The sequence below is a fragment of the Coregonus lavaretus genome, assembly GCF_964263955.1.
Source record: "Coregonus lavaretus genome assembly, chromosome: 4".
NCBI lineage: Eukaryota > Metazoa > Chordata > Actinopteri > Salmoniformes > Salmonidae > Coregonus > Coregonus lavaretus.
The window spans coordinates 16,399,466-16,414,408 of record NC_139991.1 but is presented as its reverse complement, the minus strand read 5'-3'; the positions used below and the strand labels follow the sequence as shown (position 1 = coordinate 16,414,408).

The following is a 14,943-nucleotide window of genomic DNA, read 5'->3' as shown; positions in this document are numbered from 1 at the left end:
ATAAACATGTGTCTTATCTTATGTCATATGTTGTGTACAATTGCGGAAGTTCGGTAGAATGAAATTGCCTGTGGGTGGGATTGCACATGTGAATCTGTCCGTCAATTACTCTAATATTAGAATCCTTTCTTTTCAATGTGTTTTATAAGGTTCATTATTGCTGCGCAGCTGTCCTTATTAAATGCAGTAAAAGCACCTTGACTTTTTAAATAAATAAATCCCTCTAATATGGAACATACCGGACGTTCTGTTCCATGAATGAATGACAGAAAAGAAAGTTGTCGTGGCCTGGCCGGTCTAACGGTAACGCCGCAGCCAACTGCACATGTAAGCATAGGTTCAAATCTGGCTAACTGCCATTTGACACAACCTCGCTCTGTCATCCTCTAGCTAGTCCGAAAATATATATTTAGAAAATATACTCCTCTGTTGTCTCCTAACTGCAGGTGGTGACGGGCGTTTCGAGGTGGACAGGAAGAGTGGTCATGTGCGGACCACAGGGCTGCCACTTCAGAGGGAGAAAGAGTACCTGTTGACAGTGGTGGCTGCTGACCGGCTGGGTAGCCGTAGTCCCCCAGTGGTAGTGTCAGTCATAGCAGGAGCCAGAGCACCACAGTTCTCCAACGCATCCTTCACTATCTCACTACCTGAGAACACACCAGAGGGACAGCCGTGAGTACCACATACACACTCACACACACATACACCTATGAGGAGGCTGTTGAGAGGAGCTATATGAGGACGGGCACATTGTAATGGCTGGAATGGAATGAATGGAACAGAGTCAAACACACACATATGTACACACGCACGCAAGCACACGCACTCTCACGCACGCACACACAAACACACACACACACACACACACATAGGCACACATACACACACACACCCAAACAAACAATTGCACACATAGAACAAATATTACAACAAATATTATGGTTAAACTCAAATATACTGATTAATAAAAAAAAACATTATTTATGGATTTAAAAAAAACTGATTGCAGCATTACCACAAAAATGGAGGAGGCAAGTGCAAGAGGGAGAAAGTAGGGAACTTGTTTGTCTGCAATATATTAAAGATACAAATTGCCTGAAAATAATTAGCATAAATAGAAAAATATGCCAGTTTCATTTGAGGACAAAAATGTTCACAGCTGCGCCATACAGGTTGCAAAATAAATAGGAAGATATTTTCGATGTACCAATTCCATGGCACATGATACAAAAAACATCACTTGATTCAACACTTCGAGTTCAATTTAAATTATTATACAATATTCTTGCCACCAACAGAATGCTATATAAATGGGGCATACAACAATCTCAGCTCTGTAGATTTTGCTGCAAAGAGACAGAATTACTAGATAATTTATTCTGGAATTGCCCCTATGTTGCTTGTTTCTGGCACAGGTTCAGGAATGGTTAAAAAATCACAACATTCACTTAGAATTAACCTTACATATAGCGGTGTTGGAAGTTTTGGAAAGTCATAGTCAGTCAATAAATAAACAAATTATACTCGTAGGAAAGGTTTTAATCTTTTATGTAAAACATCACAGCACAAATGAAAAAATATGGCACGAGTGGGTCAGCGGTCTAAGGCACTGCATCACAGTGCTAGAGGCGTCATTACAGACACGGGTTCGTTCCCGGGCTGTATCACAACCGGCCATGATCGGGAGTCCCATAGGGCGGTGCACAATTGGCCCAGCGTCGTCCGGGTTAGGGGAGGGTTTGACCGGGGGGGCTTTACTTGGCTCATTGTGCTCTAGCGACTCCTTGTGGCGGGCCGGACGCCTGCAGGCTGACCTCGATCGTCAGTTGAACAGTGTTTCCTCCGACACATTGGTGCGGCTGTCTTCCGGGTTAAACTGACATGTGTTAGGAAGCGCGGTTTGGCGGGTCAGGTTTCGGAGGACGCATGACTCGACCTTTGTCTCCCGAGCCCATTGGCGAGTTGCAGCGATGAGACAAGATCGAAAAAGGGGGTAAAAACCAACAAAAAATATATATATATGGAAACCAAACGAGGGTGATAGGTGGGATGGGCTGAGAGTGGCTGAGGGGTGGGATTAAAGAGTTTATGTTTGGTAATGTATTTTGATTTCTGTATATAAAAGTACCATGTATGTAAAATGTATATCTAAAATGTATGTATATGTAGCAGAAAAGCTGAAAAAAAAACAAAAAAGATGTGTCCTCAATTTTTTTTCAATTGCACACATGCACACAAACACGGACAGTCGCACACATACACATACACATACATAATGTAAAACAATAAGTTATGAAGGTCATAGTTTTAAAAAACAAGTCGGCACGAAAATAATTCACTAGTATTCACAAATCATTTGAATACATAAACATAGTACCGATTGCCAATGATATGCACACATTATCATACTTCAACAGTGCACATACACACACAAACTCAGACATTTCCATACATAAAACATTATGCATTGAGCCATAAGTTCACATAAATCATGCATACATAGTTATTCAATATACGACCAACAAATGTTTGTCACACACACACACACACACACACACACACACACTCGCTCTCTCTCTATATATATATATATACAGTGGGGGAAAAAAGTATTTAGTCAGACACCAATTGTGCAAGTTCTCCCACTTAAAAAGATGAGAGAGGCCTGTAATTTTCGTCATAGGTACACGTCAACTATGACAGACAAATTGAGGAAAAAAAATCCAGAAAATCACATTGTAGGATTTTTAATGAATTTATTTTCAAATTATGGTGGAAAATAAGTATTTGGTCACCTACAAACAAGCAGGATTTCTGGCTCTCACAGACCTGTAACTTCTTCTTTAAGAGGCTCCTCTGTCCTCCACTCGTTACCTGTATTAATGGCACCTGTTTGAACTTATTATCAGTATAAAAGACACCTGTCCACAACCTCATACAGTCACACTCCAAACTCCACTATGGCCAAGACCAAAGAGCTGTCAAAGGACACCAGAAACAAAATTGTAGACCTGCACCAGGCTGGGAAGACTGAATCTGCAATAGGTAAGCAGCTTGGTTTGAAGAAATCAACTGTGGGAGCAATTATTAGGAAATGGAAGACATACAAGACCACTGATAATCTCCCTCGATCTGGGGCTCCACGCAAGATCTCACCCGTGGGGTCAAAATGATCACAAGAACGGTGAGCAAAAATCCCAGAACCACACAGGGGGACCTAGTGAATGACCTGCAGAGAGCTGGGACCAAAGTAACAAAGCCTACCATCAGTAACACACTACGCCGCCAGGGACTCAAATCCTGCAGTGCCAGACGTGTCCCCCTGCTTAAGCCAGTACATGTCCAGGCCCGTCTGAAGTTTGCTAGAGTGCATTTGGATGATCCAATAGAGGATTGGGAGAATGTCATATGGTAAGATGAAACCAAAATAGAACTTTTTGGTAAAAACTCAACTCGTCGTGTTTGGAGGACAAAGAATGCTGAGTTGCATCCAAAGAACACCATACCTACTGTGAAGCATGGGGGTGGAAACATCATGCTTTGGGTCTGTTTTTCTGCAAAGGGACCAGGACGACTGATCCGTGTAAAGGAAGGAATGAATGGGGCCATGTATCGTGAGATTTTGAGTGAAAACCTCCTTCCATCAGCAAGGGCATTGAAGATGAAACGTGGCTGGGTCTTTCAGCATGACAATGATCCCAAACACACCGCCCGGGCAACGAAGGAGTGGCTTCGTAAGAAGCATTTCAAGGTCCTGGAGTGGCCTAGCCAGTCTCCAGATCTCAACCCCATAGAAAATCTTCGGAGGGAGTTGAAAGTCCGTGTTGCCCAGCGACAGCCCCAAAACATCACTGCTCTAGAGAAGATCTGCATGGAGGAATGGGCCAAAATACCAGCAACAGTGTGTGAAAACCTTGTGAAGGCTTACAGAAAACGTTTGACCTGTGTCATTGCCAACAAAGGGTATATAACAAAGTATTGAGAAACTTTAGTTATTGACCAAATACTTATTTTCCACCATAATTTGCAAATCAATTCATAAAAAATCCTACAATGTGATTTTCTGGATTTTTTTTCCTAATTTTGTTTGTCATAGTTGACGTGTACCTATGATGAAAATTACAGGCCTCTCTCATCTTTTTAAGTGGGAGAACTTGCACAATTGGTGGCTGACTAAATACTTTTTTCCCCCACTGTATATATATTATAGCCTGTGACTGTAAGGGATTTGACCTTTGGCCTCCTGCCTCATCTATTCTCTCCAGTCTCTTCTCTATTTTGATTGACAGGAATTTACATCACTCACCCATCATTTAAAAGAGTAACATCTGTGGTGATTGTTTCTGCCGAGTGCCTGAGGGAACTCATCAAAAACCTTGAACATAACGCCATTGCCGTTGTGGTACACATTACACAAACCAGAAAACATTAGTCCTGTCATTACATCTCCCGTCCCTCTCTGTCTCATCACTAAACTGAATAACTTTGCTAGATGTATTCATTATTCTCTCTCTCTCTCTCTCTCTCTCTCGCTCTCTCGCTCTCTCGCTCTCTCGCTCTCTCGCTCTCTCACTCTCTCGCTCTCTCGCTCTCTTTCTCTCTCTAAGCTGAATCATTTTCTCAGTGTTTTGTCAGTACAGGATTTTTGTATTTATTTTATGCTTATTTTCAATGTATGTAGTTCTGTCCTTGAGCTGTTCTTGTCTATTCATGTTCTACTTTGTGTGTGGACCCCATGAAGAGTAGCTGCTGCATGAGCATAAGCTAATGGGGATCCTAATAATTAAATAATGATATTTCCCGCCCCTCTCTTTGGCAGCTTCCTGGCAACTCCAGCCGTGTCCTTCCAGAAGCAGCCAATCAGCTACAGCCTTCTCATCAATCCCAGCAGTCTGTTCAGCATGCAGGCGGACACGGGGGAGGTCACTCTGACCAGGACCATAGACTTTGAGATGGACCAGCACAGCTTCCTGCTCATGGTTAGGGCCAGCGAGGACCAGGACAGTCTGAGCAGTGCTGCTGAGGTGTGTCCAATGTCGATTCAGAATGATAACCTAGCCAATCCTGTGAGGGCATTACATTCAGTGTGTTTGTTTGTGTGTGAGAGAGACAGAGAGAGAGAGAGAGAGAGAGAGAGAGAGAGAGAGAGAGAGAGAGAGAGAGAGAGAGAGAGAGAGAGAGAGAGAGAGAGAGAGAGAGAGAGAGAGAGAGAGAGAGAGAGAGAGAGAGAGAGCATCATTGAGAATCATTGGGTACATGGAACAGGGGAGAGAAGGATAAATGGAATTTAAGATTGGAAGAGGGACATAATAAGAGAGGCATGATCTGTTATAATGTGGCTGTTTGTGAAAACATCCCTGCAGTGTCCCATCTGCAAGTGTTATGAAACTGAAAGAGCCTCTGCATGGTGCATCTTTCTGTGTGTGTGTTTGTGTATGGGTCCAGGCCAGCCTTGGGCCCTCTCTGTCTCTCTCTCTCACTCTCACACACACACAAACACACTGAATGTAACACCTCTCACAGGGTTCGCTAGGTTATCATTCTGATTAGGAATATCAATCAATAGAGATGCGAAGATGCTTGAACAGAGAGAAGACATGGGCAATGGCTACATGAACAAAAGGAATGGGAACATGTATGATGTTGGGTGGTCTAGTTTGTTGTCTCTGTGCTGGGGACCTGGGGGAGACACTAAAGCATGTCTCCCAGTGTTTCTCTTCTGTGGTGCCCCGCCTCAACGCGAGCATCATGCCTAGTTAACGTCAGCAGAAAGACAGACATCTTCACTGCTCAGCCATCCACTGGTCTTCCCTGTCCTCAGGCACAACAGTAGAGCACAGAGCCAAACAAAATGTGGAAACAAACATGAGGGGGAGAGAGAAAAGACTGGCAGCTGCTCCTAAGATCTGTCTAATCCTGTGAGCTTTAAGTCCAGAGAGAGTCCTCAGTGAATGCCTGGAGCGGTGGAAGAGGGAGCGAGGGAGGGAGGGAGGGAGAGAGGGACGAAGGGAGGGAGGGAGGCTGGAGGGAGGGGGTGGGACGGAGAGAGGGAGGGAGGGGGAGGGAGAGAGAGAGAGAGAGAGTGAAGGCTAGAGGAAGGGAAAGAGGGAGGGAGGGGATTCTGAAGGGAGGGAGAGGGAGGGGAAGGAGGGAGAGAGATATACAGAGAGAGGCGGGAGGGAGGGAGGGAGGGAGGGAGGGAGGGGGGTTGCTGCCCATGCTCGTGCCATGCTCCGACTGCCCACGCTCCTGCGCTGCCCTGTCTAACCCTCACTGGCCTGCACATGCCACAGTGCACAGCTTTGAACTCTCATCATATACCTTCAAAAATGTAAATCCAATAAGTCAAACTGTCAACACTGCCTCCAAAGAGACTAAGTTGTGAAAAGGCCCTGAACTTTGAATCTGCTTTGTTAATTTGCAGGCAGATTCCAGGCGTTTCACCTACTGCAGCGAAGACTTTGTAGCACCATTAGTTACCTAACAAGGCAGTGACCAGCCCCTCCACTTCACGCCGCAGGGTCCTCAGCCTTAACAGAGCTGACTAGCTCTCACGTCAGATTCAGCCCTCTGTTTCATCACTGCACTGCCCAGCACAGCGCTCTCTCTCCTATTCCCTCTCTCTCCCCGCTAGCTGGCTCGCATCTCCTCAGGGAGCTGCATGGGCAGTGCTCAAATTACTGTGCTTCTTCTAACAGAACAGTTGTATGCTTTGGTACAGTAGTCGTGATGTGTGTTAAAGGGGGTCAGCTGATGTTCTTCCCAGTTCTTGTTGTTTTGTTCTTCAGAGAGTGTTCTGACTCTGATATCGGAAGAACACTCCGAGTCTGACTGAGTGTTCTGCTCCTTAGCTGCAGGCTCTGGACTGGAAGAGAACAGCTGTCAATGCAGGCAGGCAGCTCTCCTTACCCCCCTAATGAATAGTAGAGTAGAGCAGAGCAGTGCTCTGGCCATGGGCTGCCGTGTTAGCCCTACAATACACTGTATTTCATTTTCATGTCAGTGGTTCTCTCCTAGTAGTCACAGGGGGCAGCTAATGCTGCATTTTGTCTCACTGCTGGTATTGATTATGAGGCTCTCTCACTGGATCCAGAGTCACCACACTACAGGCCTCCGTCTGGTGGCCAGCTAGGTTATTAATGGGCCTGGGTAAGCAATCCAAGCCTCTATGTAAATCGGTGAAGTTTGTGTCCCTCCGAGCCAGGATAGGGATGTAACTGCTGCTCACGGCAGATAACAAAGAACAGGCGCTTATGAACGCACACCTTTGAGCACATCGCTAAGCGCTGACTGCATGGTGTAATGAGGGAGGGAAAGGTGTGGATTTGGTGGATTATGTTTACCTGGTGTGATTTTTTTTTTCTCTCTCCATGACTGGTGTATCAGTGTGAATTACAGTGAGGATGCTGTAATCCCCTGTTACCTCACTGTTTCTCTTTCAGAGGAGAGGAAGGGCAGAGGAGGAGGAGGAGCGGGAAAGAAATAGCAGCAGCAGAGCATCTCTTCCCTTCTTCTTTTTTTTCTTCTTCTTTTTCTGACCCTATTGAACCTCTTGGGGGATTGCTTACCCAGTGCTGTAGAGTTTGGCTCTGACTGTTAGTAGTGAAAGGGCAATCTACTGAAAGCAGCTTTTCCTCTCCTGTGATAAACACCAGGGACGATTACTGGCTCTCTCCCCAGACTGGCCACAATCAGACACTTTCAGAAGCCCAGATATGAATGACTCTTGCTCCCTGGCACACCCCAAGCTCAACCTTTCTGCCCTGCAATGTATTATACTTTACCTTCAACTATACTATACTCACATTTTACTCGGTGTCTCTAGCTCACTTTGTTCTCAGTTTAAATAGATTGTATTAGCTGAGCTGCTAAAAGGTCAAAAATGTCACCAAAGCAATTCATAGTAAGACAGTTCATTAGGTTTAACAATTAATCTATCAAAGGCCTAAAGATAACTATCAAATTACCTGGAGGAGGAGAAGAATTTACTCCCACGCTCTCTCTCTCTTGCTCTCTCTCGCTCGCTCTCTCTTTCTCTCTCTCTCTCTCTCTCTCTCTCTCTCTCTCTCTCTCTCTCTCTCTCTCTCTCTTCTCTCTCTCTCTCTCTCTCTCTCTCTCTCTCTCTCTCTCTCTCTCTCTCTCTCTCTCTCTCTCTCTCTCTCTCTTTCTTTCTCCTAATTAAACAGGTGCGTGTGATCATCACAGATGAAAATGACTGTGTTCCTGAGTTCCTGCAGTCCATTTACAGCAAAGACAGTGTGCCAGAGACTGTAACCACGGCAACCTCTCTGCTACAAGGTGAGTGGAGCGATACACATACACTCTCTCTCACAGTGTGGGTCTAACCCCCTCCATCCTCCCTCCCTCCATCCTCCCTCCCTCCATCCTCCCTCCATCCTCCCTCCCTCCATTCTCCCTCCATCCCCCCTCTTGCTCTAATGTCCATCTCATGTCCAGGGACAACGGACAGTTCTGTTCCTAGGAGAAGACCACACGTAGCTCCACATATTCCCTGTAGTGTAGTCACATAAGTTCAATATTATTCTGTAGTGCTATGTTCACCATGCTGGTGGGTGAGGAGAGGACAGGCGTACACTTACAAACCCACAAAACGTGGACATCAAAAACCTTTTTTTATCGAGTCTCTCTCTGTACTTGATTTGCATAGTACCAGAGGTGTCCCCTTGCTGATGAACAGCCATTTTTGGCAGACATTGCTGTGAGACCGCTATGCTCAACAGGTGCATAGGGACAGGTGCATAGTTACACTGCAATTACCGCTGTGAATCTGATCACAACAGGACTTCACCGCAGAACAGAACGCATCTAGAGCGAAAGGAACAGCATGGCGAATACAGACTTTTAAGCAGCCGTGAGAACACCATATCTGGGTCACATCTATGGGGACATGTAAGCTTTCAATGAAATGTCAATGAAATGTTTATTTTTTTTATTCCCTGTATGTTGGTCCGACGGTTTAAGGTGAAAGAACCGAGATTAGGCTCTTGTTCCTGGGATTAGTGGGGTCCAAACAGGAGGCTGTGATTGTGTCCCAGAGAGAGAGACTTTACACTGGACATCATCCGGCTCCATTTTAAGGGCTAGCCCAGGCCACAGCAACAAGCCCTGGGATTGTCTGGAGTGGATCTGAAAGATTAGATATACATGGATTTAGGCATTTAGGGTGGTTTTAAAGTAGAAGTAGCAACATGGTAAACAGCATCACAAAACATGATTTATTAATCTATGTCTCCTACAGCTCTGTGCTGTGGTGAGGGCTGAGGAACCAGACCATTGGAGGCAGTTTCATCAGATACTCCATTTGGCCAAAGACATCACTCCCAATAGATCTGGGGCTCAGGCCAAGAGGGGATGTTGTCTGTTGTGGCATGTTAGCCCAAGAATCCTTTAGAGCCACACTGGCTCAGTATTGATGGATATTCAAATGACTCTCATTGCTAAATCAGCAAGTGCATGCTGAGGACATAAAATATTGACTTTGATGTATGAAGCCTTGCACAGTCTATGGATATGTGTCAACAAGGATAATGCTCATATTTGACAGTGTTACTGGTGACATTTAAATCCACCAAACCTGGTTCCCTTGGATCAGTTGAGGCTGCTGAATGGCTCATAATAATGTCCGGAATGGAGCAAATTGAATATTGTCAAACACCTGGAAACCATGTGTTTGATGTATTTGATACCATTACACTGATTATTCTCCAGTCATTACCACGAGACCATCCTCCCCAATTAAGGTGCCACCAACCTCCTGTGCCTTGGATGCTGTTGGTCTACATGCAATCTAAGGAGAATAGCAGAATGCAGGAGTTTACGGTGAAAAGACTAGTTAGCGGAAAATATGCTGATCCCAGTCCCAGACTGAGCCCTCTCTTTTAGCAAGGCAATCACTCTGACCGTATCCCTACTCCAGTATATTTTCAACACTAAAGGAGAAATGTGGGAAAATGCTTGCCTTTTCCTAACCTTCAATTTGATACGATACAGAAATGTGTGAACATGCATAAAAAATAGTAGTAATTAAGTCTAGCATTTAGACTAACGTGACATGTTGGATATGTTACAGTTTTTTTCAATTGCTTAAGCACAATTTTGAACACTACACCAAAGTAGCACAACACCTCAGATCATTAGCAAAATTGAACACTTTTGTCAAAACTATACAATGTCTTATAAAAACCTTATTTTGTTGTCATAACATAAACCCAACCATCATTTTGTCACGATCGTCGTATACAGAGGAGGACCAAGGCGCAGCGTTGCATGCAAACATACTCTTTATTTAGAGACACGATCAAAAACAACAAAACGATAACGTGACAGTTCACAGTCTAACACAAACAGACTAGAAACAAGATCCCACAACATTTGTGGGCAAATAGCCTCTATAAATATGGCTCCCAATCAGAGACAACCAGCCACAGCTGACACTCGTTGCCTCTGATTGGGAACCACTCTGGCCAACACAGAAATACAACCTATAGAATATCCACACCCTGGCTCAACATATAGAGTCCCAGAGCCAGGGTGTGACAGTACCCCCCCCTAAAGGCGCGGACTGCGACCGCGCCTAAACGTACACACACCAGGGGAGGGCTGGGTGGGCATTTCTCCTCGGAGGCGGTTCCGGCTCCGGGCTTGACCACCACCCTTCCACCATCCCCCCGTGGCGCCCCTGGTCCGGTCTGGCCCCGCTGGCTGGAGCTGGACCGGACATCGTAGAAGCGGGCCGCTTTGGCTCCGGTGTGGAGCAGCTGACCGGTACCTTACCAGGCACCGGTGACCCAGGCACGGGTTGTGCTGGACTGACGACGCGCACCCCTGGCTTGGTGCGTGGAGCCGGAACGGGCCGGACCGGGCTGACGACTCGCACCCCTGGCTTGGTGCGTGGAGTAGGAACGGGCCGGACCGGGCTGACGATGCGCACCCCTGGCTTGGTGCGTGGAGTAGGAACGGGCCGGACCGGGCTGACGATGCGCACCCCTGGCTTGGTGCGTGGAGTAGGAACGGGCCGGACCGGGCTGACGATGCGCACCCCTGGCTTGGTGCGTGGAGTAGGAACGGGCCGGACCGGGCTGACGATGCGCACCCCTGGCTTGGTGCGTGGAGTAGGAACGGGCCGGACCGGGCTGACGATGCGCACCCCTGGCTTGGTGCGTGGAGTAGGAACGGGCCGGACCGGGCTGACGATGCGCACCCCTGGCTTGGTGCGTGGAGTAGGAACGGGCCGGACCGGGCTGACGATGCGCACCCCTGGCTTGGTGCGTGGAGTAGGAACGGGCCGGACCGGGCTGACGATGCGCACCCCTGGCTTGGTGCGTGGAGTAGGGACAGGCCGGACCGGGCTGGCGACGCACACCGTAGGCTTGGTGCGTGGAGCAGGGACAGGCCGGACCGGGCTGGCGACGCACACCGTAGGCTTGGTGCGTGGAGCAGGGACAGGCCGGACCGGGCTGTGGAGACGGATAGGAGACCTGGAGTGAAGAGCTGCCACAACCCGTCCTGGCTGAATGCCTACCTTCACACACTCTGTGTGAGGCATCAGCACAGGACGTACAGGGCTGTGTACCCGTACTGGCATAACAGCACGTGACACTGGCGCAGGATATCCGGGACCGAGGAGAGGCACTGGAGGCCACGAGCGCTGAGCCGGCACACTCCGTCCTGGCTGCATGCCCACCTTCGCACAACACGTGCGGGGTGCTCGCACAGGACGTACCGGACTATGCCGGACCACTCGTGGCACAGTGCGCAGCTCCGCATACCGCGGAACCTGCCCAGTCTCATGCTGCCATGCCTGAGTACGGGGAGTTGGCTCTGCTCTCCATCCAGGCTCCGCCAACCTGCCTTCTGGCCCCCAAAACCCGGTGGCCTCCTCTCCTAATCTCCCAATTCGCCCTGTGGCAGCCTCCTGCTGCCCAGTCGCACATGCCGTGTGCCCCCCCCTAAAAAATTATTGGGGGTGCCTCTCGCCTTTCCGACCATGGCCCGGTTGACGCCGCTTCTCCACTCCTGCCTGGGTCTCCCCCTTCATCGCCTTCCGGTACCGGACGGCCTCCTCCTTCGTAATCTGCCCCCAGCCGAGGAGGACATCCACCAGCGTTACCTCCTGCGTGTGTTCCTGGACACGCTGCTTGGTCCTGGTTTGGTGGGATCTTCTGTCACGATCGTCGTATACAGAGGAGGACCAAGGCGCAGCGTTGCAGGCAAACATTTAGAGACACGATCAAAAACAACAAAACGATAACGTGACAGTTCACGGTCGAACACAAACAGACTAGAAACAAGATCCCACAACATTTGTGGGCAAATAGCCTCTATAAATATGGCTCCCAATCAGAGACAACCAGCCACAGCTGACACTCGTTGCCTCTGATTGGGAACCACTCTGGCCAACACAGAAATACAACCTATAGAATATCCACACCCTGGCTCAACATATAGAGTCCCAGAGCCAGGGTGTGACACATATGGTCTGATTCTGTTTGAATCAGTTAAACACTCCTGTGCTCAACCTAAAACCCTTTTAGCATTTACACAGAGAAAGTGTAAAAATTAATTCACCAACAACACATGACACCAATTGTGCAAAACTAATGAAAATATGTATTTATTTTAATGTACTCAAGTCAGTCAATACTGAACATTTCAACAAAACATTCATAACAAAACATCTTCCAGTTTTCATACAGTATTACTGAACGTACCATTGCACTGTAAGCTTACAGTAATACTGTAACATAAATTACATATCCAGTTCAGTACCGAATAAAAAAGAAAAATAACCTAAACATCTCTCCGCCTAGCTGGATCTGGCCACAGGGCCTCGTCAACATCACAGGCTATATTTTCATTTGCAAGACAACGTGGGAAGAATCTTTTGGAATGACGAATCCACCCTTGTATGGATGCTGCTTCAATTTGATCACATGCTTCCACCATAGCTTGAATGAGGGCCATTTGGACATAGGGCCGGAGATCATAAACCTTCCACCGTCATGCTGAGAAGAACTCCTCGATGGGATTTAGGAAGGGGGAGTATGTTGGAAGGTTTTGAACTGTAAATTGTGGGTGTTGATGAAACCAGTTTTGGACCAGAGCAGAACGATGGAAAGCTACATTATCCCAGACGACAATGTATTGCATCTGGTCCCTTTGGTTTGCTGTTGTGATAATATTGTGTAAACTGTCTAAAAATGTAAGAATGAGGTCAGTGTTGTAAGGACCCAAGTTGGCATGGCGGTGGAGGACCCCATTCTGTGTAATGGCAGCACAAAGGGTAATGTTACCCCCACGTTGCCCCGGTACATTGACAATAGCCCTGTGGCCAATGATGTTTCTTCCCCTTCTTCTCACTGTTGTCAGCCTCATCAATGTACAGTGGTGTGAAAAAGTGTTTGCCCCCTTCCTGATTTCTTATTTGTTTGCATGTTTGTCACACTTAAATGTTTCAGATCATCAAACAAATTTAAATATTAGTCAAAGATAACAAGTAAACACAAAATGCAGTTTTGAAATGAAGGTTGTTATTACAGTTTTTGCCTATTGCTTACACACTTTTTGCAGAATTTGGCTCATTATGTCAAAACTCAACACACAAGCCAATCAGACATAGCACTTAGAGATTAACAACTCACATAAATGCCAAAATGAAACACTGCAATCAAAACTGAACACTCCTTTCTAAAAATGAAATTCTTGCAACAAAACCATACACACAAGCAACATTTGAATTACTCTTTCATATCACCAGCAACACACTGATGGGCTTTATATAAAACACTGCAGTCTTTGTGTTTCTATTTTTATTGTCATTTTATTGTCATTGTCTTCTGTAAAACTCAAAAGTAGAATTTCTGCAGTAATCAAACAGTATTTACAAAAAAGTTTTTACAAAAAATCAGACATTCTTACAGAAATTCTTAACATCAAATTTAGCAACAAAACAAAAGTAAAAAAAACTAAACAATTACTGGATAAATTGCTATTGGGGGAAAAAACATATACTTGTTTTGTGTGTGTGTGCGTTTGTGTGTGTGCGTGTGTGTGGTGGGGGGCGGGGGGGCTTATGGATCACGCCTTCTGTTCGGATCTGGCCACAAGACCTCGTCAACATCACAGGTGATGGGATCGCGGGCTAGGCATCGGGGAAAATATCGCCTTGTGTGCCGAATCCACCCTTGGATTGATCCCACCTCAATGTCTCCACATGCCTCTTCCATTGCTTGCAGAAGAGTCATGCGGGCATGTGGTTGCCGATTATATACTTTCCACCGCCACGCTGAAAATAATTCCTCGATTGCATTTAGAAAGGGGCTGTAAGGGGGCAGGTATAAAACTGTGAAATGATTATGGTTGTTGAACCAATCTCGGACCAGAGCAGCCTGGTGGAAACTAACATTATCCCAGATGACAACAAACCTGGGCTGCTGTGGTCTGTCCTGCACAACTGCATGTAGTGCATCTAGAAATGCAATGATCTGTCCTGTATTTTGGGACCTAGAGTGGCATGATGATGCAGGACTCCTTGGACACTAATTGCAGCACACAAGGTGATATTTCCCCCACGCTGCCCAGGGACATTTACAACAGCCCTTTGTCCAACTACGTTACGGCCCTGACGCCTGGTTTTGGCCAGATTGAAGCTTGCCTCATCCACGTAGATGAACTCATGCGGCAGTTCGGCGGCATCAAACTCCAGAACTGTCTGTAACAGAAAATATTGAATAGTGTTACTGAAAACACATACAGTAACTACAATGTCTATATTTTCACACAAGTAGGGGCTGGGTTGGGTGAGTATAGACAAAAACTACAAGCTACAGGCAGGGCAGGTGGCAGCATAAACCCTCATTCCCACATAACAATATATAGTATGTAAAGTAAAGTGACACATACCTGCACATAATCATGGCGCAG

General features: G+C 46.6%; 1 protein-coding gene across 1 annotated transcript in view; it reads left to right on the top strand.

The window, feature by feature from the left end:
- The window catches only part of LOC311127608 (neural-cadherin-like), a gene marked incomplete at both ends in the record, with an annotated part of 196,071 nt that overhangs the window by 78,477 nt on the left and 102,651 nt on the right, over window positions 1-14,943 (top strand). Inside the window, 3 exons of the mRNA XM_084159431.1 lie at window positions 447-672; window positions 4,820-5,024; window positions 8,187-8,298. Of these exons, the coding sequence (XP_084015557.1) occupies window positions 447-672; window positions 4,820-5,024; window positions 8,187-8,298 (543 nt within the window). The remainder of the gene's footprint in view (window positions 1-446; window positions 673-4,819; window positions 5,025-8,186; window positions 8,299-14,943) is intronic.